We start from the raw sequence: 27,003 nt of genomic DNA on the forward strand, positions 1-27,003 counted from the left end.
TATTTCACTTGGAAATATTGCATGTGGCTCCCTCATACAAAATCAATCATATATATTGTGAATTCCTGAGCCCAGTCACTGATTGCTGTGGTACCCCACTAATCACTGCCTTCCACTCTGAAAAAGACCCACTTATTCCATTTATCCATTTCCTGTTTGATAACCAATTCTCAATCCATGCCAGAATATTACCCCCATCATATTCCCTGGTTCTCCCTTATCTATTATACTAATTACATCCTCAAAAAACTCTAGTAGGTTTGACAAACTGGATTTCCTTTTCATAAATCCATGTTGAATTTGTATAATCCTGCTGATATTTTTATGTCCTGTTATCACATCATTTATAATAGACTCTGGTATTTTCCCCTACTACTGATGTTCAGCAAGCCAGTCTGTAATTCCCTGTTTTCTCCCTTTCTTCCTTCTTAAATGGCAGAGTTACATTTGCAACTCTACGATCTGCTGGGATTGTCCCAGAATCTACAGCATTTTGAAAGATGACACCAAAGCATTCAATATTTACAGGTCACCTCCTTTAGTACCCTGGAGATTTATTGACTTCCAGTCCTACTCATTTCTTCAACACTCTTCGTTTAGTAATACTAATTTCTTTCAATTTCTCCTTCCTATTAGACCTTTGGTTCCCTAGCATTTCTGTGAAGTGTCTTCTTCCGTGAAGACAAAATTAAAAAATTGTTTAACTGATTTGCCATTTCCTTGCTCTATATTATAAATTCTCCAGTTTTGGACTGTAAGGGCATTTGTCTTCACTCATCTTTTTCTGAAAGCTGATTAGTGATTCAGGATGATGCTAACAGCACAGGTTCAATCCCTGTAAGGCTAAGGTTATTCATGAAGGCCCGCCTTCTCAACCTTGTCCCTCATCTGAGGTGTGGTGATCATCAGGTTAAATCACCACCAGTCAGCTCTTGCTCTTCAAAGGAGAGAACAGGCTATGGTCATCTGGGACCGCGGCGGCTTTTATATTCTGCTTATGGGATTTCATCCCTCTTTTTATCTATGCAGTTAGTGCTGATACTGCGGGATGTTTTTATCATGTTAAAGGGGCTACGTAAATGCAAGTTGTTGGCATTCTAGGGAATAACAGAAGGACTGTGTTTTATTTTTGCAGCTGTCTGAAGAAGCCAAGAAGTCAGTCTTTGGTTAGAAATTATTTCCTTTTTTTCATTCATCCTTCTTTGACCCTATTTTGTGCTCTATCCAGCTGGCTTGCAAATTCGCCTGGTGCGTTGGAAACATTGAATTATACTGTTGAGAGCTTTAAACAGCATGACTGGAGATTTCCAGGAAAGAATATGGAGTTTATAGATTTGCTTTTCAGGAAAACGTTTTAAAATGCTGTTGAGACCAATCATTTATTTAGCACCAATAGCATGACCTTGAAACAGAATATTAGAATACCAATTCTGTACGGACTCTGCGTTCTCACTGCTCAAACCTGACAGCAATTTATTACCTTCAGAAATGTGGGCCGGTTTGGAAGAAACTTCCCTTCACTTGTCAAATCGCTCCCAGCTATTTTAGGAAAATACATGATGAACACTTTTTCCTCGAGAGATCTTGGCAAGGGAGAATTGTGCTTGGTCAGTAAATGTTGAGGATTATGATGGTTGGCTGATGTAAATTTCAAGGAGGATTTGCAGTTTCAAGATTTAAAAAAAACACAAATAAAAGCTAGAAGAGAGAGAATCAGGAACAGGAATGCTGGGGTCTGGCTTGCCTTCATACACCTAAACTGAGATAACTCATGACAGTTGACCAGCAACTTGTTGGGTGGTCAAAGAAAAATGCTGGCAACATAATCATGGTCTCAAGTGTACTAGCATTGGAGAGACTAAGAAATACATGAAAGCCCAAGAGTTGAAATAATACAAGTCATGAAGGATGAAATTTTTGGTGCATTCCTTGGGAAAGGACGTCTATGGGCATGTTTCCCTAAAAAAAGGAATGTTATTAATTAAAATAAATGCATTTTGGACAATTTAAGTGCTTTTGTGCTTAGGAAATGATTTTAAGATGATAAACAAAGGGACATTTGGATTTCTAGTATGCAGCTGTTTTGAGAGGCAAAATCCAGACAATTGCTTCTAACTGTTAAGATGAACTGGAGAGTTTTGCCGCTGATAAATTTAAGGGTCCAGGTTAATTTCTCTTTAACAGTTGTCTGCATTTTGAAACAAAGGAATAGAAGGTGATGGGGGTCGATAGAGAGGGAAGGGAGGAGGCATGGTGGAACACAAACAGTAGCATAGATCATTTGGACAGAATCTCCTGCTTCAATGCTGCAAATTCCAAATAAAAATATAAAATTTGATGGACACACAATACACAGGGTTTTATGCCTGGTGTAAATAAAATGCTGGATTAGCTTGTTAAGGTATGTCTGCTCCAATTCATCAACTGTGAGCAGTTATAAATGATGCTTTACACACTAAACTTAATCATTTTTGCTCTTTATCCTATCAGAGCATTTGCCTATAAAGGAAGGGGATCAAGACACAAGAACTGCCCCAACATTAACAGGGAGAGGCTCATGTTCTCATTGTTCTGTAAAATATAGCTGCAGGCAAAATCCCTGACAACCCATCCAGTAAAACAGACACACATGCCTTCACTGCAGACCCCATCATTATGATTTTATTGAAGACCCCAACACCAGGCATGTAGTGTTATAAAAGCACATACAGTATCATCAGCAGTGACATTTTCTACTTTTAATTCAGCTTCTTATGAAATCTGACGAAACAATTTGACACACAAGGCTATCAAGGAAAGGTCTATACATTATACAAACCAAATTAAAGTTCAACTGTCATCTCATTTAATTTTTGAAGATGACTTTGGTGTGATTCCAAAATTACATGAGTCGGACTCCCAGATTTTTAAGTGACCTGGAGGAAAGCTGAGTATTTGTCCATTGAATACGGATGTGAAATCACTTGGAATGGGATCTCGGTATTTCTGGGCTGTCTTTGTATGAGAAAGCAAGCTGTATTCTGGACATAAAATATTTGAAAGTATTCAGTTTAGTTTCATTTTGGAAAAATCCAATTTTTCACTTCTTCCCCCCACCGGATTAGAAGGATGCGCTCACGCTGACTTGTTACAGATTTAAATGATGCATTATTTTCTCTTGCCTAGTAAAATTGGATTGCACTGATTTTGAGTTCATGTCAAAGTCACACTCACGAACTGAATATTGCGTGCAGCCGTTTTGTTTTCAATCTAAAGCCCCACCTTAGAGCTTTTCGTTTAGAATGTCCAGTTTTCGAACCAGTATTCAAGTGAACAACTTTTTTCACCAGCAATTGAGAATCAGGAAATAAGATTCAGACATTTTCAACCTAATCTAAACACTAATTGAATCGAAGGAACGAGAAACAAAATCTGCAATCTGATTGAATTGCAAGTTAACAAAAATAGGATGTCTTTACAAATGTTCATTAGTGTTGGTTCTGATCACTCAGACCAATTGTAATTTTACAAGTGTCTTAAAACTGGACTTATCCAACCCTGTCACTTAGGGAAGCCACGTTTCAAAGCTTTTCTCACTTGAGGGGGCCGATGAGCAAATTTTAGAAAGATTAAGTTAGGCACAACTTTAAACATGAATTATTTTTAAAAACTGAGTCATTAAAAGGAACAACTTGCTGAGCAAATAAACAATGAATATCAAATAAAGTTGTGTATTAGAGTGTAATAGGGTGAGGGTATGTATGTGTGTCAGGCTCACTCCAGGTATGGGGCATTCCAGTCCTTCCCGCAAGTAGGATTTTTCAGACCTGCTGAAGGTGACCCCCCATCTCCTTGGTGGGACGGGTGAGCCACACAAAATGCCATAGACATCATAGACATCAGACAAAATCCGGCCTCTACATTGGCAATCGCGCTGTTGAGAGGCCAGCAAATTCCACCCCAAATCTCAGGATACTCATTCACTCACCCTCACCCACTGTGCATGTCAGTGGGTGTGGGTGAGAGTTACTGAGAACCCTGATACTGGGATTGAACCAGACTTAGCAACACATGCACAAACACACACATGCATGTGCATTCACAAACCTGTCACACCCTATCTCGTCTCTAAAAACCCCCACACACTCTCCCTATCCTCTTTCACACTGAGCCCCTCTTACACCTCAATTCTTCCTCACATCCTCTCACTCCCTCCCATTCCCTCTCTCCAGCCCTTTACACCCTCTCTTCCTCACCCCATTCACAATCTCTCTCTCACGCGGTCTCCAGATACTCACTCAAATAGCAACAGGTCTCATCTCTGCTGCCCAATGCCCCACTCTAATCTGTATAAGCCCAATTCTGGAAGCCTGGGTTCCATTTTGGTCCTCTGCAGGAGCTTGGGCTATACTCTGATCTGCCTTGGCCCCATGCAAACTCACTTTTGCCTGTTTGGACCGTGCTCTGACACGATTCAGCCCCAGTCGAACTTGCTCAAGCTCACCTGGGCCCCATTCCCCTGGTGCATCTCTATTCCCTTGGCCTTGCTCCCAAAGCTTCCAAGATATTGCCACTGGTGTCGTTGATCCTCCAATCACAGATTGCGCTTTGCCAGAATTTGCTGCTATGAGCGAATCTAACAGCAGCAAACAAGGGAGTGAAATGACTTATTATTGAAGGAGCAGCTCCATGCAGAACCTTTCATTCAAACTTCGCTGTTTGAACAGAATTTCAAAAACTGTCCCTGGGCTGCATAGGGTTACAACCAGGACATTAGAAAAGCTTGGTATAAGCCATGTGGAACTCCCAGCCACCTGATAAAGGGACAGGCTGTCCCGAAAGCTTGCAGCTTTTGCTACAAATAAACCTGTTTGGACTTTAAGCTGGTGTTGAGGGAATTCTTTCTGTTTTACCCCAGTGCAACGCTGGCATCTCCTCATCATGTCCACTTTTATTACACAGCAAAGAGTAGAAATTTGGTTGGGTAGTTGGGCTAAGCAGGCAATTCTGCACTAACCTCTTTGCACTCCCAATGTGACCTTGCATTATAAAGTTATTGGCACCAAAATATATGGAAATGTAACTGGCGACTGTTACAATACAATGTGTTTTCCACTCATACCCACCATGCATTTCTACCTCTTTGTGTCAAGACAGATAGCTGCAAAGATTCATTCATTCTTTACTAGCCTGGTAAGTGGGGGGTTGATTTATGAAACTAGATTTTATGAATTTTGACTACATTAGAAAGAAATGCTGCTTTTTGAATCTTAACATGTCAAATTAGATATATCTGCAGACACATGGTGGCACGATCATTATTTTAAAACAATGGTACTGCCTAGGGCTTGCCTGCTGCAGGGAATGATCTACAGACCTATTAGGAGTCCTGCTGAGAAACTATTGGTAACAGATTTTTTTTTAAATTGCAGCAGGACTAAGCATTCTCTCAGGGATGCCGATGCATAGTTCAAGGACAGAATGAAGACACACTCCAGTGTGGAGACGAGAGTGCTGACTGTAGACTATGGTTGGTTATGATGAATTGATGTGTTCTGGTAGTAAAATGCAAGTGTTCAGGAACGTTCTTTTACATGGTACGATGGGACCCTAAAAACTATCACTAATGTAGTAAGTACCAAAGATGGCTTCAAAAATTAGTTTGTAATTGAAATAGGTCCAATTTTATTCCGTGGTCAACCCCAGAAGACTCCTTTCAGTGGCTGGAAAAAAATATTTGATGGTGGTCTTGTGCTCACTTGAGCATTTCCACAGTCTTAAAACTCATCTTATCAATTCCTTGGGGTAAATCTGAAGCTACTAAGGTCTCAGTTACAACCATTAAGCAAAGTTTCCCTCTGAACATCAATATCTGGTAAATATACCTTCTGGGACTGAAGATAATCTCAATTCAATGCTGGTTGTAAAAAAAGGTATGGGCTATCATCCTAATATTGTTCTATTTCATGTAGCAGATAAGAAGAATTTGTTAATCCATGATTGGTGAGAAGGAATAAGAAGGAGCAATAAAACTACACGATTCCAAATTGAGTTTTCTTTTAAAGTCAAAAACATTAGTCAGACAATTAAATTTTGAAGGTTAGAAATCTCAATGCTTTCACATTAATACAAATGGACACAAAAGAGGCAACTTTACCAAAAAAAATTGCAGGTGCCAGTCAATCGTGAAAATGGGAGAGAATCACACTTTTTTTGGGGGCAAATAAAAAAAATGAATCTTACCTCACTCTGAAAAACAAATGCAAGATCTGTTTCCCACCAGCAGTGGGGAGGAGGCTGAACCTAAGCTCACTGAAAGCCACAGTTTCAGGCAGAGGGCACCATTGCACATGTGCAGGAGTCTGTGTGCTGTGAACATAGACATCTGTCATTCACTGCCCCCCTCCTCCCCCCCCAGCCATCATAGCCAATCGCCCCCACAACGCCCCCCCCCCCCCCCCCCATGCTACTGTGCCCTCTGCAGCTGATTCCCACTCCACCTGGATCGAATGCCCAACCCCATGGACCATCTGATCTCCCCGTCCCCTATATATGCACCGGCCGATCACCAGTTGCAGAGCATGCAGCGCCCTCCTGCCCCAATCACGTTTGCAGAGGTTGCAGCACTCCACCCCAGTTGGTGCTGCCCCCTCAGGCCCCATCCTCCCTTTGAATTGTCTGATGCTCAGCAGGTGTTGCGAGTGTGCCCAGTGAGCCCTTTGCCCCTGACCTCGAGAAGGAGAACGTCAACGGCCTCCAGACCCACCAGCGAGGTCATCATGTCTGGTCCCCATAGATAGTGACCATATGTGATCCTCACGGGTGAGGACTTCACCAATGAGGCTGCAAAGGCAAGTGAGCCCGAACGATTGTAATATTTAAATTAAATTTACAGTTAGCAATCAGCCTCCCGCTTTTTTTGGGCATAAGGCTGATCTCACCGGATATCTGGTGCTGGTAAGATCGCGAAAAGTGAGAAATCTGGCGTGAAACTTCTTTATCAGCTCTCTCGCAAGCTTACTAACTTGCCCTGCCCATCAGCCGGAGGGATAAAATAGTGAGATTGCTTCCAGGGAAAGCTATTCCGAAGTATAACAGATCACAGTGCGTTAGAAGTTGTTTAAGATGGATTAACTCTCCATGCGATGTCTAGTCTTGGGGGAATGGATTGAACAAATGTGCTATGGCAAAACAAGTGAAATTCCATAAGAAAGTTCACTGAGTATAACTGAATGGATGCTGATGAGAAATACTGGCCGGAATTTACTGTTTTTTTTTTGACAGTGTTGTCTTGGGTAGGAAAAGCCTAGGGTTGTCCACTGGCTGCCTTACCAGTTTTCCCCACCATATTTTTAAACACTTTGTGAAATAAAAATGCAGGGGGAAACGTCCCCTCGTGTTCTGATTAAGCATGCCCTGACAGCAACTTAGGTCTGAAAAATCAGGAGACTGTTTTTAAAGGATGCCTTGATCAAAAAGAAAGAATGAACACCCTACAGAACTCTGCCCCCCCCCCCACCACCCCATATCACAGAACTCCCCTGCCCTCCCCACAACAGAATCTTTCCTTCAGACACACACACCCCACCGCCACCACAGAGCCCTTCCACCACAGACAAAGAGTACCCTCCCATGCCCCACGGACAGCCCCCCTCGTTATTGTCCTGGCACAGATCTAAGGGGCAGTGCCAAGATACTACCCAGGCATGACCTTCTCCCCTCTGGGGCTGTACTTGCTTGTCGGCCTCTAATGGCTTCTAATTGCCAAGTGCACATTGTGGGGGAACCTGTCATGATTCACACTGGCGTGCCTTCACACCAACATGAATGGACAATGTGGTGTGGGGGGACTCTCAGGTGTAAATGCCCAATAATGGCATTTAACTTAATGCAAATGGGGATCCTGATTTTTAAAGCTTGCCATTATGTCATTGATAGGGACAGTTGAATGGGAAAATCCATTTTGGGGCTTCCATTCGATTCCAAACCATTGTCCCCACCTCCATCAAAAATGAGGATTGGACAAAAGAGTGTAGACGGGCTGATTTGATTGCGGTTTATAAAAGGTTGGCCAGCCAGCGACACCCATGTCCCACAAGTGAATTTTTTAAAATATGGTGGACATTGAATTCAGTGCAACCTTATCCATATCCTGTATAATACAGATGCTAGCAGAACAAGAGGAACTTTATGACTGACTTTTGTTATTTTTCAGATGGCCTGTGACGAAAGGCAGTAAATAGATTATTCATTCGGTGCACTCCAAGTCAACATGTGTGGTTAGATTTTGTTTACCAGTAACACTGTGACATCCAAATTCTGACATTTCATGCCAGCAAACCCCCTGCTGCTTAACTGTCTGAGTGCTGGAGACTCTCTCTTTCTGAGTTGTTGAAAATAGACAAAGCAAAGGGGGAACATTTAGTTTGGATGCTGAAGGGAGAAGCAGAGACTGAAAGCTGCAGTGGGAACTGAGTGCTGCTGTGCAACTGGTGCTGCACTTGTCAGTCTTCACTTCCTGAGTATATCATCATTTATTTGCACTGAATGGATCCACCACAGTAATACCCACAGCTAAGCATCTTGCATTTGAAGGCCAAATGTAGCAAGGTTTATTTTTATATTAAACCGCTCGCGCACTTTTGTGATTTTTTTTGGAGAAGCAAAGCAAAAGGATAGTTGACAATAAAAGACAATTGTTTTGCCTTTGACACGAGCAATCCCAAACTGATGGCAGTTGCTACATAACCGAACATGTAGCATTGACGTCAATTAAGGGTGTACGTGGCCATTTAGGCTTGAGCAAGATGCCATTTAGATAAAGTAAACCAGTATTTTAGATTAAACAGAAATTCTTCTTTTGAGCATTTGTGGGGTAGCCACAAGTTACCATGTGAATTTTATACTATGAATAAAAACCAGTACGGTCCAATTGAAAACAAACTGTTGATTAATTAACATAGGATTAGAAGTAATAATTAATCCAAATTAAAACAATGCTTTGTAAGAACCATAGACAGGGCCCAATGTGGTAAAGATAGAACCAAAAAAAAAGTAGCCTCTTTGTTAGCTGTATGTTTTGTGCCCTTGTGTTGTCACATAACCATAATCCTAATTAAAATGCAAAGAAGGGATAATGATGCTTAAAGAGTATAATTTATGCTTTTTCCTCACCCACAATAAGCAATAGGTAAACTGGCAATCGGAAACTGAAACACTACAATCCCTACATGTTCAGTTTCTGGGTATCATAAATTGCTACTGAGTTGGATCAAAACAGATTGGTGCAGATTGTGTCAAAACTGCCTCGTTTGGGAAAAGGAATCTAATATTGCAACCTAAGTAATGCACAGATCAGTAATCCAGATATTCACATTTTGCTTCCCAGGCTGATGTCAGCTGAGGTAACACTTGGACATTATAACAGCTTTCAGTCCCCTTGCACTGGTGAAAGAAACAACAACTTGTGTTTATATCATTATCTTCAATATCTAAGGAAATCCCAAGGCCAAAGGGGCTCTTTTGAAGTGGTTATTGTAACGTAGGAAACATAGTGACCAATTTATAAATAGAGTTCCCAAAAACAATGATAATGATTGGCCAATTCATTTCCAAGGTGATGGTTGAGGGATAAATATTGATTAGGAAGCAGGGAAGACACCTCTGCTGTTCTGAAATGTTAACATGTGATTGCTTTTACTTCTACTCAAGATGTAGGCCAGAATTCTCCTACCTCGCCTGCAGCTAGGATTCTACCGTCTCAGTGCAACGAATGGAGATTTAGCTGAGTGCTAAGTTTTCTGTTCTTTCTGGCAGTGGTGGTGGGGTGTACGACATAGGAGAATTCTAGCCCTAGCCTCAATATACCAACTCATTCAAAATCTCCCACCTCCTATAGTGTGGCATTCCCTTGGGACTGTAGTGCAATGTTAGCCTGGAATCATACTCAAGTTTCTGGAATGGAACTTTAACCACAAACTTCTGACTCAAGAGGCAAGAGTGCAACTTACTGAGCCATGGTTGAACTAAACAAACCAATCCCTCCTCATATCTATTGAGTGACTGAAAGTGTACATGTCTAAATATATAGTGCGAGTAGAATTGGATCAGCCGTGAGATCCACCCTCATGAAACAACTTGCCAATGTTCACTGCGCATCTCAAACATGAGGAAAAATCACTTGGTCAAGTTATGGAAAAGGAAAACTAGAATGATTGCAATCTCCCCATCATTAGTCTCTTGAAACAGAATGAAGCCATTGTAGGACTGACCTGTGTACATCCCCAGGTGAAAGGAAAAAATGGAATTTGAGGTCTATCAAATGGCTTTAAATGCTTGCAATGGTTGAAGCTGATTGATCATATTGTTTTGGTACTAGGGAGGGAGGGAAGTGAAACAAGAGGATTTCTTAACTTGTTTCCCTTTACAGAAGGGAGGGATCATTTCTCTCTGGCCCAGTAATCCCATTGCAACAGGGCAGGGACAGAAAACTGGAGTGAAAATAAGTAAATTCTGTTCAAAAAATCAGGAAACAAAATCTGATGACATTTAACTCTGAGTGGCAGGTATGGGGGTGAGTGGGAGAGGCAGGAGAGGTAGGAAGAACCTGTTTCTGAATTAGGGATGCTCAGTTTTCTAACTGAGCAAAAGGCACAATATTTCCATTAAAATAACTTGAATTAAACTGCTAAGTATGCTTTTTGGTTGAACGCACTACTGCATCTAAACTGAGATATTAAACGCGGCCGAATCTACACTTTAGCTTTGATGAAGGAAAACCACCTCCATTTTTCTGTATTTATTTTTAATGTTTCTGGATTTCCCCAGCCTCTCTTGCTATTTTAATGTAACCTTGACATTCTTCATTATTGTGTAAAGTGTTCAGCTCTGCAATGAATCTATAATTAGCTTTATTGTCCAAGGAGCTTCACTTGATTAAGCCAGGTAACCATCGCCTGTAATGATTCCAGCTGCATAAATATCATCTTTTGTTCCTTGTCTAAAACCAATTTGAAAATATTAAACTCATCACCCGGTTTGGTGTTTTCAACGTCCTCGTCCTTCAGTGGCCAGCCAAGTATAAATATCTCAAATGTCTTTCACATTACAATTAATTTATACATGCTCATTTAAGGTGTCAGCAGTAGCACATTCATCTCTGAGTCGTTACATTGTGGCATCAAGCACCCCCCTGGAGACCAAAGCACATAATCAAGGATCCCACTTCTATGCAGTACTGAAGGAGTGCTGCACTGTCAGAAGTGCCATCTTACAGATTTGTAATAGAGGATTTGTCTGCGGGAAGGGCAGTTTACCCCGATGTCTTGGACCAAATTTATCATTCAACCAACACAACAATATGGGTGGCACGGTGACAAGCCGTGGTTAGGACTGCTGTCTCACAGGTCCAGGGATTTGGGTTCAGTTCTCAGTTTGGGTCACTGTGTGGAGGTTACACGTTCTCCCTGGGTCTGCATGGGTTTCCTCTGGGTGCTCTGGTTTCCTCCTACAGTCCAAAGATGCGTAGGTTAGCTGCACTGGCCGTGCTAATTTGCCTCTTAGTATCCCAAGGTTAGAGAGATTAGCGGGGTAAATAGATGGGGTTATGGGGATAGAGCCTGGATAGGATTGTTGTCGGTGCAGACTTGATGGGCCAAATGGCCTCCTTCTGCAGTGCAGGAATTCTATTCTGTGATAATTAAAACCACTCAAGTTGTCATTCATTTTACTCCTGGCTGTGGGAACTTGCTGTTTTAGCTGCTAAGTTTCCTTCATTATAACAGTGGCTATAAAGCACATTGAGATGTCCTGAGATTGTGGAAGGGATTATACGAATGCAAGTCATTTTTTGGTATTGCTTGAGTAACTATTTACTTGAGTTCCACTCAAACCCACTCATCTCAGAAGCAAGAACTTTGAGTAAACCTCCTCTTCAGCACCTGATAGCAGACCTGATCGCGTCTAAACAAGGGTGCCAGACAACTAGAGTATTCCAGTGACCACACCGGAATGTGCAAGAGAATTTCAGTTATATCAACAGGGAGAAAATGGTCCTGTTTGCTTCACTTTATTGGAAAAGTTGCTATCAATATAAATTGAAATTTTTCATTGAAACATTGGAAGTTCAAAATTTGAAGTCTTTCAAATGGCTTTAATTGTTCAAAGTGGTTGAATTGGATTGAGATTGCAACTGGATTTGTCAGTGCCCATTCCAGTCCCAGTGGACATAAAAGTTCATTAACTTTCACTATTTGAAAAGCCTCTTGGTGATCCAGACAAATCAATTGTATTGTTTAGGTACTGGGGAGAGAGAGGGAAGCCAAACAAAAGGATTTCTGTATTTGTTGGTTCCTTTTCCAAAACAGGGGGATCATTTCTCTCTCTTCTCTCCAGTAATCCCATTACAACAAGGCAGGAACAGGCGACTGGAGTGAAAATGAGTTGTGAAAATTGGTAAATTATTTTCACACAATCAAGAAACAATGCTTGATAATAATAGTCTGGAATGCACTGCTTGGGATGGTGGTGGAGGTGGGTTGCCACACATCATTTAAAATGTATCTGGATGAGCACACGGAACATCATAACACAGTAAAAAGTCTGACAACACCAGGTTTTAGTCCAACCGATTTATTTGATAGTAAACTCACAAGCTTTCGAGAGGACTCCTTGTGAGTTTACTATCAAATAAATCGGTTGGACTAAAACCTGGCGTTGTCAGACTTTTTACTGTGTTTACCCCAGTCCAATGCTGGCACATCCACATCAGAACATCATAACATTCAGGACAATGGCCAAGTGCTGGCAGATGGGATTAGGTGGGAGTTCAGTTGTTTCTCATGCAGACTCGAGAGGCCAAAGAGCCTCTGCGCAGTATGATTCCATGGTAGTTTACTCTGAGTAACAGGGATCGGGACGAGTGGGGATGCTTGGTGAGGTAGGAAGAACCTGTTTCTGAATTAGGGGTGCTCAGCAAAGGATACAAAACTGTAATATCCAATGCAAACTAAGTATTCTTCTTAGTTGAATGCACTACTGCATCTTGACAGGGGCATTAATGCGGCAGAATCTACAATTTAGCTTTGATTAAGCAAAACCATCTTCATTTTACTGTATTTGTGTTTTATGTTTTTGATTTTCCCAGACTCTCTGATCTTATTTTACTGGACACTCTCCTCTTGTTAAAATTTTCAATGGGGAAAACCTTTCTCCACTAAAATAAGAGCAACAGATATTTGTTACAAATTTTTATCACATACCATCCTTGAATCCAACACCTCAACGTCACAGTGAAATGGGTTTCTAGGAGCTGTATTTTAATTATCAGGTCCTATTGTTAATAAAAGTCATGGCACTGACGTAGTTATATGGAGGAACTGAGATCTATGCCGTCAGATGGACGTTTCCGACACGTAAAAGTAAAAAAATTAGAAGTTAGGTTTATTTATTAGTCATAAGTAGACTTACATGAACACTGCAATGACGTTACTGTGAAAATCCCGGAGCTGCCATACTCCGGCGCCTGTTCAGGTACATTGAGGGAGAATTTAGCAAGTCAATCTAATTAATCAGCACATTTCTCAGATTGTGGGAGGAAACTGGACGACCCGAAGGAAAACCATGCAGACACAGGGAGAACATGCAAACTCCATACTGACAGTAACCCAAGCCAGGAATCAAACCCTGTTCCTGGCACTGTGAGACAGCAGTGCTAACCACTGTACCATTGTGCTGCCCCTTAGAGACATGTCTCTATTTCTAGTTACAAAAAACTACCGTGACATCTCAATGCTACAATAGTTTGGGATTCCTGATGCTAGCTAGTTTGGCATCAGCAACCATGGGCTTGGAAAACTCAATCTGGATGTGGTCCTCTTTGCGGTCCACTGACCCCTGGGTAAAGACAATGATGGGTGGATGTTGAACGTGAGAGAACTGTGTTTGCCTCTCACAGTTGAATAGCCTGGTGGTGGTGAGGTGAATTTTCAACTTGCCAACCAGGCACAAAACTGGTCATTGTGATTGGCTGTCCATTATGAAGGTGTCCCAATTTTCAGTGAAGATCAGTTAGGTTCCATAGTGCGAGTCTGATTCAATGCACCAGCTTTACACGCAGGTGGGAATATTGGTAATGCATGCTCTCATCATCTAGATTCATGCCTGAGGAATAACAATTTGGTGAGTTCTGCAATGTGGCCAACATCTTTGGAAATGCATCACAAGAAGTCTGCAGCTTCAGAAGAAGGGGGGAAAATCAGAAATGGTGAAATATATAGGCTGGAATTCTTTGGCCCTGCCAGTGGCGCACCCCCTGCTGTGGGTTTTCCAGTGGTTTGGGGTAGTTTCAATGGGAATTCCCATTGACAGCTGTGGGACCAGAGGAACTCACCACCAGTGAATGGCACACTGCCAAGAGAAACACTGAGGGGAGGCCAGAGAATCTCACCCTTTTCCTCTACATCTCAGTGCAAATATGTTGCTTGAAGCAAAAGTCTCAAGTTTATGTCTCTAACTGGTTAATGAGACTTATATAGAACAACAGAAATATAGCACTGTACAACACACAAGGAAGCCATTTGGCCCACTGCATCGACATTGTCTCTTCGGAGGGTTATCCATGTAGTCCCAACCCCATTCTTTCCCTATGTCCCTGCAAACATTTCTCCTTCAAGTGGTTATCTAATTCCCCTTTGAAAGTTACAGCCAGGTTTCTTCAACCTCATCTGTAGTTGGGATTCGCCAGTCCTGTTGAAGTCCATGACGTTTTAGCCGAGTGGCAAAACCTCCATTCTCACCGACAGCGGCAGCGGTGTGAATGAGATCGCAGAATCCCGTTGACGATTGAATCTCTATCCACTATTCTATAAGGCAGTGCTCTCCAAATCCTAACCACACATCACATGAACATTTTTTCCGCATGGTTCTTCCTCTGCCCTTACTTTTTGGTTAGAAGTAATGTACTTTGGAAAAGGGCGAGTGCTGATGCTTTATGTCCATATTTGAATTCTCTCTTTTCCTGGTGCCAAAACAATGGCTGATGTGCTGGTAAAATTTCTGACATATACGCTCCTGCACAGTCATTAGCAATGAATTCCTAAGTGATCCCAACATTCAGCTGTCGCTAACTGAGAAACTCCGAGCTCAACTCTTCTCCTTGAAATCTGAACAAACATCTTCAACTTTTGAACAGTCACACAGTTAAATATAGCTATCTGAGTCACATGGGAGCCTCAACTGCAACATTTTCTATTTTGCTGTTCCAGTAAGATAATTTTTAAAATATATTTATATATTCTTGGGAATGCGGGCAATGCTTATGAGGCCACATTTATTGTCGATTCCTAGCTGCCTTGAACATAATGATTGCTTCCATCCATCTCCCTGGCAACTGTCCAAGGCTAAAACAGACCATTTGCAACTTATGTCATTTTTAACTCTGACCTGAGCTTTTGGCCAACGATCTGTTTCATCATCAAGTCTGCCATTTCCATCTCCATAACACTCTCCTCAAATCCTCATTCCTGCTTTAGTTAGCTTTCAACTTGAATTTTCTAACACTCTTACTGGTGCTCTCCCACCTCAGAGGCTTTTCCCACCACTGCCAGAATTTAACTGAAGGCGGGGGAGCCACACATCAAGCAGTCAGCCTGATAAGTTGACCTGCATGAATTGGTGGCAGTCCCTCTTTAATGGGCTGAGTGGGTCCATGGAAGATTCCCTCACCTTTCTCTCTGCTCTCTTTGCCTGTCAAATCCCAGCCCCTACCACCTTTTCCCTTCTCACCAGAGCCTGCAGCTTGATCCCAGTCAGACCTTCCCTCAAATTCTGGATTTAATGCCCTACACATCCCTCCTGGGGTGCTGGAGAGATCCAATCCTCTGACTGCCCTGAGGCAAGATTTCCTATTCCTGCATGGCACCACCATCAAATATAGAAAACTCAGGTTGAGTGAAGTGATTTTCTAGGGGCACTGAAAGTTTTGATTTTGCATTGCAAGGAGAACTGAGTCTGCTGGAGAACTCGGAGATATCTGGGGTTGTTTGTGCCATACGTCTCGCAGATTCCAAAAAGAGTTTTTGTAAAACAATTGTCAGTTATGTTAGTTACTTAATATGAAAGCACCTTTTGAGAAAATGCTGGAAAAAGACAAAGAGTCATCTGCACTCAGAACATCAGCTCTTTTCTCTCCTTACAGATGCTGCCAGACCTGCTGAGATTTTCCAGTATTTTCTTTTGGCTTCAGATTCCAGGAATGCAGTAATTTGCTTTTATTATTTATGAAAGCAGCTTTTCTTTACTTTGGTGCATTAGTAATCTGTTAGCTAATGCTTGTTCCATGTTGATTTTTATTTGTTTGTTGCAGTAAAAGTAGCAAAACATGAAATCCTATCTCATGGTTGTCATCAAATATTGAGTTTTTTTTAAAGTTCATGGTCTCTATGGGATTATATCACTGCCCTGAGTTCAACTAGAAGTCTGTTGCTTTTTTGATTCATTCACAAAATGTGGGCATCACTGTTAAAGCCAACATTTATTGCCCATCCGAAATCTCCCCTTGGGAGAGTGGTGGTGATCTTGGAATAACTGGATAACAGCAGCAAATGTCCTTCCTTTCCTTTTAGTCTGGGGAAATTTTGAGCTCAAAGTTTTCATGACGCTTTTTAACAATAATCCAAGAGTATGATGGTAACCACTATAGATACTAGTTTTTATTAAAAAATCAATTTGTCACCAAATTAGATCCCCCAGTTTGTGCAATAAGATTTGAATTCATGTCTCAAGATCAGTTTTCAGGCCTCTAGATCGCTAGCCCAGTTACTAAATCTCTATGGACACCTTCAGGCTTTTTTTTGTTTTTTAAATGCATTGACTGGTTCTACATTTATAACCTTTCAGGCAGTGAGATCTCGACCCCCATCACCCTTTAAGTGAAATAATTTCTCCTGAACTCTCGCCTAATTCTCCTGCCAACTACATGTAAGCTACCTCCTAGTTATTGACTTCTCCTCTATCATAGAATGCCAACAGTGCAGGAGACAACCATTCGGCCCATCAAGTCTGCACAGACAAAAATCCTACCCAGGCCCTATCCCCATAACCCCACATATTTAATCTAATAACACTTCTTCCCCCTCCACCCCATCCCCGACACTATGGAGCAATTCAGCATGACCAATTACCTTAACCCACACATTTTTGGACTGTGGGAGGAAACTGGGGCACCCAGAGGAAACCCACACAGACACGGGGAGAATGTGCAAACTCCACACAGACCTGGGTTCTTGGCATTGTGAGACAGCAGTGCTAACCTCTGTGTCACCACGCTGCCCTCTATCTAGAGTCATCATTTTGTACATCAAAATTGTGTACCTCCCTCAGCCTCCAATGTTCCGAAGAAAACATCCCAGCCTACGTGGCATCTTAATTCATAAACTTGATCTCCATCCTCCTCCTTCAGGTACCTGCCCTATGAGTGTGTTAGTGACCATGGACTTCTGCTGGATTGGTCCATGATTATGCCTGGTTAAGTACTGCAGCCGTTTGCCGTTGCCTTATGAGATATGGCTGACCAGAAAACTTTCCCACTCTTACCACCTGCCATCGGGCAAGAAGGATAATCAACCTGCTTGGCCACGATTTGAATACACCTTCCATGGCCATCAAATCCCAGAAGTGGACTTGTGAGCTCCATCACCGTTTTGATTTACATTCCTGAATCAAATAAGCACAGCCTGATCATAAAGGAATGAAAATACTTGGCTCTATAATCGCATCTTCATTCATTTCACACACAATTCATTACTTTAAGATGCACTGACCCACGTATGTAAAAAAGTTAACAACTTGTGCATCACAAGATCCGTAGCAAGTGGCATTGGTTTGGGCAGCAATGTTGAACAAGAAAACAGGGAAGCATTCAATGCTCTACCCTGAACAGTAACATGTGATCCTTGAAGTGCTTCTGAATGACTTGATATAGATTGCTGCCACCTCAAGTTAATATTCTACCCAAAAGGTTACACATAAAATAGGATATCAAACCCTTAAGTGGGACTTGAATCCATAGCTTAATGGTAAGAGTGCCACCGACTGGGTCAAGTTGACCCTCCATGAAATCAATTAGGTAACCTTCCCCATTAAATTATTCTAGTTTGCATATCTATCAGAAATATGAGCTTAAGAAAATAAATCATAACAGGATACTGCAATCTAGCCCATCTACTTCAAGTTCAGTCATTGAACCCAAAGTTGAAATTATTTTTTTCAAGTGTGCAGCTTCAAGATAGGAAGGTGTGTGCCAAAGGTATTAAATAAGTAGCAGGAGAACCTGACCTGCAATGTCAATGATTATTATCATTCTGTGTGTGATAGTTGGAATCTGCTTGCAATAATTAACCTCAGCACACAGGGAGGGGAGAGCAAAAGACATACCAGACTAAATGAGAGAGGAGGTGGAGAGAGTCAGCAGCTTCTGTAAATACGATGTGGATAATTCTCCCTGTCACCATTTGGGCAGTAGATTTTATTCATGGAAATTAATAGAAATGGAAATTGGGCAGTTTCTATAAGAGGTGGGACATCTGCCCCACTGGTTTACCACCCAAGCAGTCAAGGTTGAAATTACTTCCTATCAACTCAGATTGGAATCCTCGGTCACACTGATGAATGAGGTAAGTGAAGCTTTTCTGAATATGAATGGGTCACTGCTGTTGAAAATCTAAAACTAAAATTAGCTCTCCTGTATTTTGATTCTCGTTGCACAGTGCCACCTGTGAATCTATGTATCAGTTTAATCTTGCTGGAAATCCTCACTGTGATTGCATTATGCTCCCAAAAGGACAAAATTGAGATGTTCAGAAAGTTCCTGCAGATTACACATTTCCAGCAATTTTAAACTCATTACCCTATGCTTCTGATTACCTGTCACTTTAACTCTCCTCCCCCACTTTGACCTACACTGCTTCACTGAACCTCAAAGGAAACATGAGGAACAGAACCTCCTCTTTCAATTAGGCATTTTACAGCCGTCTGAACTCAACATTGGGTGGGATCTTCTGGACCTTGCCATCGGCCGGATCTTCCAATCCCATCAAAGGCAATCCCCTCCTGTAGCGGGGCTCCCAGCAGCGTGGCCTGTAAGCACAGAAATGGCCATTGATTTTGGTAGAACCAGAGGATCCCATCAGTGGCCAATGGTGAACAACCTCTGCTGCCGGAAAACAGGCCAGGGGATTGGGAGGTAGGGGAGGTGAGGGGGTGGAAGATGGCACCAGAAAATTCTGGCCATTGAGTTCAACGATTTCAGTCCGTATCACTGCCCCATTCATATTTTTTGGATGGCAGTTGTTGCCAACAATTCTGCATTTTCCCATTTAACGTCTTCTGGATACAGCCTATATTTCTTGTCTTTTGTCTTGCACAATCAGTGCTTTGTAATTTAGTTTCTCCTACCTTCTTCCCTATCGAATGTCTTGTATTTTGTTCTTTCCTCATTTAAACGATTTCACCTCATAGTGCTCGCAGTTCTGGCAAAGGGACATTGAGCTGAGATGTTATCTCTGTTTTTCCTCTCTCCACAAATTCTGCCCGGCCTGCTGAGTATTTTCAGTATTTTTTGTTTTCCCTTCAGATTTCCAGCACTTGCGGTATTTTGATTTTCTAATTCCAGATCTAGCTTCTGTCTTAGTCTTCCTATAAAGATTTCAGATGATTAAAATCTTCCTAAATATAGAAAGTTGCACTGTTTCTACATTCCACTGCTCCTCCCCTGTAACTTTAAATCTTCAAGACTGGGTCTTTGATGGATCAATGGATATAAGTCACTCTATCACTATAACTTTAATTCCTTACATCAGAGAATATACGACCATCTGAACACATCCAAATAGACAATTTACAGAGGTAATTTGAGATAGCAAATCACTTCCAGGCACAACATCATTGCGCTAATTTTCAAACACGCTATTTTAGAGGCAGCATGTTTGGATATCTACTGTCAAGTAGCTATCCAAATAGGATTCAGGTTCATTTTTGACACCTTTGTCCTTGTCAGGCCATTAATTCAAAAGGAATACAGTATACTCACCCCTTCTGGTGGATATGCCACCCAGCCCAAGTCTCCAGGAGCTGACATCGAATCCAGGAGGGTAACTGTAAACAAGGAGAAAAGTAACTGTAAACCTTTGTAATGAAAATCAGGCTACCTTTGAGTGAAGACCAACATTAACCTGCCCTGAACTTTCCAAAGAATTGAAATTTCATTGTGGTCAAAGTGGAAAATATTCCCTGAATTTCAAGTTTTAATGAACTTAAAACTAGTGTTGAAAATAAACAGGATTTGGATATTCTGAGCTGCCTATCAGGATTAATGTTCAATTTTCATATTTGCTGCTGAATGTATAAAGCGCAGTGCTGGTTGCTGGTTTCAATCAGCACTTGAAATAATTAGACATCCACTTGCTGGGTGCTACATCATAACCACTAACACATGGGTCACAAGAGATCTTTTAAGCTTCTCTTTTAGTTTAGGGAATTTAAGTTGTTAGACTGTTCGAATTGTAATCACTACAAGTAAGCATGGTACATCAGCAAATCTGCATGCAGCAACACTTAAACTGTAGAACAAATATCTGCATGGTCTATCTGCATATATGCAATTCTGCATGCCCAGTCTCAGGTTAATATGAAACTGTGTCCCTGCAAACTATATTTATATCATGCTAGCAACACAAAGTCGTATGTTCAATCAGTATAAACAGAGATGTTGCCTTAATATAAAAATGCAAAATACTGCAGATGCTGGAATCAGCAAGAAAAACATAAAATGCTGGAGAATCTCCGTAGGTCTGACAGCATCTGTGGAGAGAGAATAGAGCCAATGTTTTGAGTCTGGATGACCCTTTGTAGAGCAACGAAGGGTCATCCAGACTCAAAACATTGGCTCTATTCTCTCTCCACAGACGCTGTCAGACCTGCTGAAATTTTCCAGCATTTTCTGTTTTTGTTGTGACGTTGAGTTAATGTTTATTCTTTAATACATATCCTATTCCCAGCCTTTGTAGTGAATCAAGCTGGATTGGTTTGCTACATTCTAATCTTGCAGGTTAAAGTGTTTGGTGCACAGCGCTGAAATCTATTATTAGCAATATATGGTATATGACCAAATGATGGCCTGGCTCATTAATTAAACATTTTGGGGTCAAGACTTAATTTAACCACAGTAGACTGTGCACGCTTCAACACATTCAACCATCTCACTTGGATGGACAATACACATTAAATCACTAATAATGGCCAGTAATGAGATTTGTATTAAAGAATGAACATTATCTTAACATCTCTATTTATCTTTCAAGTTGGTGTTCATACGATAATACAAACATAGTTTACAAGGCCTGGCTTATCTGAAACTGGGTCACAGAAAAGGAGTATCCAGCGTTGTGAATGTACATTTGAAAAACACAGGGCGGGATTATATGGCCTCACTAGGAAACAATCGGAAATTCCTACCCGAGGTCAGACATTTTCATTGTCAGACTCTCGCCCATGCTGATTACCTGGTGGGTGAGGTGGTAGAGTTCCAGCCATGGTATCTGTTGTCACTTTTTCTGTCCTTTCCATGAGATGTGGGTATCACTGGCAGGGTTGGCATTTGTTACCCATCCTGAATTGTCCTTGAACTGAGTGGCTAGCTAGGCCATTTCAGTGTTAATTACATTGCTGTGGGTCTGGAGGCACATGTAAGCCAGACCAGATAAGATTTCCTGTCCCAAAGAGCATTAGTGAACCAGATGGGTTTTTATAACAATGATAATTGTCAAGATGATCATTACTGAGGGTGGCTTTATTTATGAGATTTATTATTTGAATTTAAACGCTACCAGTTCTGGGCCTCGACATCATCACTGACATTACCTCTACGCCACCATCCCATCTTATGTAGACCGTCTTGCCTACAAATAATGCAACACAGGTGGCATGGTGGCACAGTTAGCACTGCTGTCTCTCACTGCCAGGCATTCAGGTTCGAAACTGGCCTCAGGTGACTGTCAATGTGGAGTTTGCACATTCTCCCTGTATCTGTGTGTGTTTCCTCCAGTTTCCTCCCACAGTCCAAACATGTGCAGTTTAAATGATCTGGCAGGGTTACAGGGATGGGACTCAGTCAGTGCAGACTCAAAGAGCTGAATGGTCTCTTTTTGTACCACGGGGTTTCAATGGCTAATATTCCAAGATTCCAAAATTCATAACTCATGAAGAACTAGATGAGTAAAGACCAAGGTCTTACTTTGAAGAAGTTCTGATGGAACCATGGATTTCTTTGTGAATTAGCTGTTCAGTTCTAAAAATTAATTTCCCACATCATGCTATCTACCAGAGCAACACGAGTTCGAATAAATGAAGAACGTGGGGATCAATAATAAACATAGCGCCCTTAAAAATTAGTGCAGTATTCACTTAAACTTCACACATTTGAACAGCTAATTATTGTGAAATATAATAATATTTCAGAATATAATAATAATATTTCTGAAATAATAGTTCAGCACTGGAAAGTAACTTTTTTGTTAGCAGCATTAAAGCACTTCTGAATAACCATTAGCTGACACAATGTTTGGCTCCACTGTGATAAATGTGTCTGAGTTGGGCAGCGTTACCTCATACAGTCACATCATGGTAAGTTAGCACTTTACACACCTGCACTTCATGTCCACAGGGCTTTCATTACAAGCTAAGACTAAGATGATTTTCTCCATCTACGTTTAAACAAATCACCAATTAGTCAGTGGTCTAATTTCCAAGAGAATACACCATTTATCACCTGTCTTACCATTTTATTCCAATAACATTAACATTATGAGGTAAGAATTTTTCACTTGTTGCCAAGGCGAGAGGAAACATGGAGCTGTAACGACTGAAATGAGTTACAGAATCCATACCGCAAAGTTACACAATTGCTTCCTGGGAAGGTCTTGTGGTGCAGTGGGAAGTGCCCCGCCTCTGAGAATCTGACAGCAACAGGAAGCCAAACATGGCCAGACGGGTTGATTATCTGTCCATAGATCCTGCCAAAACACCTATGGCAGGTATAAGATCAAGAGACATTCTTGGTCAGCCATGTTTGATGAAGGATGGCGTCCTTCAAGCTCTAGCCTTTGGTAACAGGCTGGTGGCTTGTTCCAGAAAACAATAGCTATCCAAACTGACCTAAGTGTGTCTGCCTCAGACTCCATTAGGTGTGGAAGACAAATGAAGATGGAGGAAATCAAATAGAGTTTCTTCCACACAGACATATTCACAATTTTCAGATTTAAGTACTAATGTGGGATAGTGCCCCACAAATTTCATCAAAGAATAACCATCAAATTTGCACTACACTTCCTTAAACCTATCACCTTATAGTTCAAATGCAAGTTAGTCTTTCTAATGCTCCGCCATGAGTTTAGGGAGAGGTTTTGTGTTACATACTTAGTTGAAGTAAATCCCTCGGTTGGTTTTTTTCATGTTTCTGTGAAGTACCTTAAGATGTTTGCTACTTTAAAAGTGTTGTGGAAATAAATAACAGAGAGCAAAACAGGTCTGCCACAGGCAACAGGTGAATCAATTTTGATAAGAAACATGATTTCCTCTTCCCTCACCCCTCATAGATTATTGATGCCAATCTGTGTAATATGTCTGTGGCTGGGTCACTCATTTGACTCTTATATCAGCCCCTGCTTACTTTTCAAGTAGATGCAACCTTCACAAACTCAAACTCTGGCTCTCACATACCTTCCACACCTTTTATCCCTCATCACTAACAGCCTTGCCTTTGGCCATCTAGGTCCTAAGCTTGGAATGTCCTTCTTAAACCTCTCTCTTGTCTTTAACACCTATCTCTTTGACCAAGTTTCTAGTCAGTCCCCTCAATATCATCTTCTTTGCCTTGTCAATTTTTGAGTTATGAACAACTGTGGTATCAAGGAACCTGAGCAAAACCAGAGTCAATGGGAATCGAGGGGAACTCTCTACTGACCGGAGTCATACCTGACACAAAGGAAAATGGCTGCGGTCATTCGAGGTCATCCCAGATCCAGGACATCACTGCAGGAGTTCCTCAGGACAGTGTCCTAAGCCCAACCATCTTCAGCTGCTTCAAATGATCCCAACCCCTCCTCCGAGCCTTCTTGTTAACTGGCATTGTGAATGGTTCCCAATACTCAAGCATATCTCATGTCCCTTCAAAACCATGATTTTCACTGTCTTTCACTCCAACTGTCACTCTACCTCCAGTCGCCCTTCCCTCTCCAAAGATTGAAGCATTTCATTGCACCACAGCTCAATGTGTGTCTCTTCCACAATTCCCTGTTAAAATCTTTCCTGGCTGATTTCCCTATTTATAGCATTAAAACAGCCTAATCAAAGACAATGATGACATGTGCTATCATTATAACAGCATTACTTTATCATTCCTTGGCCTGTGATATTTGACATGGTCGAACAAACCATTCTCTTCCAGTGTTGCCCTGCTATGCAGATCCATGGCACTGCCCTCACATGCTTCCACCCTTACTTCAGAACTCAGCCAGAGCACTTCCTGCCATCGTTCCTTTTCCTGCTGCCATCTGCTTTAAAGTCCCCAAGGATTTATCCTTGGTTCCTTCTCTGACATACATGCTGCCATAAGAAGGCTCACAACACCAGGTTTAAGTCCAACCAATTTATTTGATAGTAATCCCACAAGCTTTCAGAAACGGTGTTCCTTCTTCAGGTCTGTGGAAGGTTCTACATTCTGCCACCAGCAGACATGGAATTAGCTTCCACATACATAGTGCTGACACCCAGTTTTACCTCTTCACCACCATGATTGACTTCTACCTCTGTGCTGTCACATAGCTTACCCAACACCTAGTCATGGATGTGCTGTAAAAAGTTATTCCTGCTCAGCATTTGGGTGGCTAGTGTTTTGTCATAAATCTTTTCCCCTATCACTGACCCCATCTTCCTCACAATCACTATTTCAACCCATACAATTCACAACCATGGAACAGAATCCATAGAATCCCTTCAGCGCAGAGAGAGGCCATTTGGCTCATCGAGTTGCACTAATGCTCTAAAAGAGCATCCAATCCTGCTTTATTCCTGTAACCTGGTGCATTTACCTTGGTTAATCCACCTAACCTACATATCTTTGGACACTAAGAGGCAATTTAACATGGTCAATCCACCTAATCTGCACATCTTTGGACATGGGAAGGTGGTGGCCTTGGTATTATCGCTAGATTATTAATGAAGAAACTCAGCTAATTTTCTGGGGACCCAGGTTCAAATCCTGCCATGGCAGTTGGTGGAAATTGAATTCAATGAAATAAAAAAAAATCTGAAATTAAAAGTCTAATGATGATCATGAACCATTGTTGATTGTCAGGTTCATTACTGCCCTTTAGGGAAGGAAATCTGCCATCCTTACCTGATGTGGTCTACATGTGACTCCAAAGCCACAGCAATGTGATTGACTCCCAACTAGGGAATCGCAATAAATGATGGCCAGCCAGTGATGCCCATGTATCAATGAAAAAAAAGTTACTAGACTAAATTAGGTTTCAATTCATTAGGTTTTCCATTACAAAGTTTGTGTGCTTCTGCCTCCACAACATTGTACCATTCATTCTTTTTGTTGGAAAATTTCTATATTCTAATCACATCCTGTTTGAATGTCTCACATTTTCTGACCTGATGAATTTGCTCTCCTATTTCATTGTGCTAATTTCCATGTGAGGGCAGGTCAGGAGTGGTAGCACCAGTATGAAGCTTAAATCCATCTTCCTATTCATTTGCATACACCTCAAATCACAAATATTAATTAAAAGAATTTGTGAGATTCACACAGGCACTGCTGATGTGTTGTAACACCCTGTTGCACTGTTTCTGTTATCAGAAGTAATATTGGTGCACAGATAATTTTTACCTGCCCTCATTCAAATAAAAGTCCCAATTACCAAAAAGAGGTACCTGTGTCATCACTGGAGACCACATTTGCTCATTAATATCTAGCAAAGGAAATAATATGCCAGTTAGAACAACAATGAATTCACCAAGTGGATTTGAGGCCATCTCAGATCACCTATCTCTCAGATCACTTCTCGGCCTTTTGGCTAAGATCAACTGTAGTATTGACATGCTGCACTTGGTTGAAGTCACTAGGTTACATTTCAGCTTCATTTGAAGCAATTTTTAAAAGCGACATCTTGGCCTTTGGCTAAGATGCAAATGAGATCAAGCCCTGGAGGAGGAGCTATACCTACTCCAATCAGCTTGGACCATGTACATCAAGCCCAAGACAGGAGGTGAGAGCCCTGTCTTGTCAGCTTGGATCGGGAATGTCCCAACTTGTTGGGACTCTGAACTGGCTTTAATTTGACTGGATTGGATGGGAATAAAGTTTAAAAAAAAAGAATTCACCAACCTGATGGCACAATAATCTGTCTCCCAGACCTGCTGCACTTTTCTTTAGGGTTGGGGGGAAACTAGGGTCTCCGTTTGAAAACTATGTTACTATGGATCAGAATTCATTCAGCAAACTACACCTGTTATTCAGTCCCCATTACAGAATTTCAATTCCCCACAGCAGGGCTGCCCTTTACAGGTATGGAGTTATCCAATTAAAGATAATTAGTGTTGGATTAAGGTTTTATACGAGGAGTTCACTGGGGAGTGAACTAAAAGTGCCAAAACTCACTTCACTCAGGATCCGTAAAACTGTTGCAAGACAGCTAAGAACTGAATTCAATCAATTTGGGTTGCATTCAAACTCAGTCCCAGAAGTAAAAGGGTAATGTCCTAATCCTGCATTTGCAGGGCTGTCGATATCAGGTCAGCACAGACATGGCACTTCTGTACAGCATGAATGACAGAATATGAAGATACTCACTATGTGGATCTGTGATTATTTAACATGGCTGAGTAGCAGAATTCTCAACTCCTCAGTCAAGTCACGGTTTAAGTCCGTTGCAGGACTTGAGGAAATAATCTAGGCCATGGCTA

At 41.5% G+C, this 27,003-nt stretch overlaps 1 protein-coding gene and 1 non-coding gene across 2 annotated transcripts in view; one reads left to right on the forward strand and one right to left on the reverse strand.

Moving 5' to 3' along the window:
* LOC145340894 (ephrin type-A receptor 3-like) overlaps positions 1-27,003 on the reverse strand; it is a 343,738-nt gene that overhangs the window by 307,770 nt on the left and 8,965 nt on the right. Inside the window, exon 2 of the mRNA XM_080185441.1 lies at positions 20,066-20,130. Coding sequence (XP_080041567.1) covers positions 20,066-20,130 — 65 coding nt within the window. The remainder of the gene's footprint in view (positions 1-20,065; positions 20,131-27,003) is intronic.
* On the forward strand, positions 26,095-26,285 carry LOC145341618 (U2 spliceosomal RNA). The gene has a single exon (XR_013886390.1). It is a non-coding gene; the product is annotated as a U2 spliceosomal RNA (small nuclear RNA).

This window comes from Carcharhinus amblyrhynchos, chromosome 3 (genome assembly GCF_965287045.1).
Source record: "Carcharhinus amblyrhynchos chromosome 3, sCarAmb.v2.hapA, whole genome shotgun sequence".
In the NCBI taxonomy this organism is placed as follows: domain Eukaryota; kingdom Metazoa; phylum Chordata; class Chondrichthyes; order Carcharhiniformes; family Carcharhinidae; genus Carcharhinus; species Carcharhinus amblyrhynchos.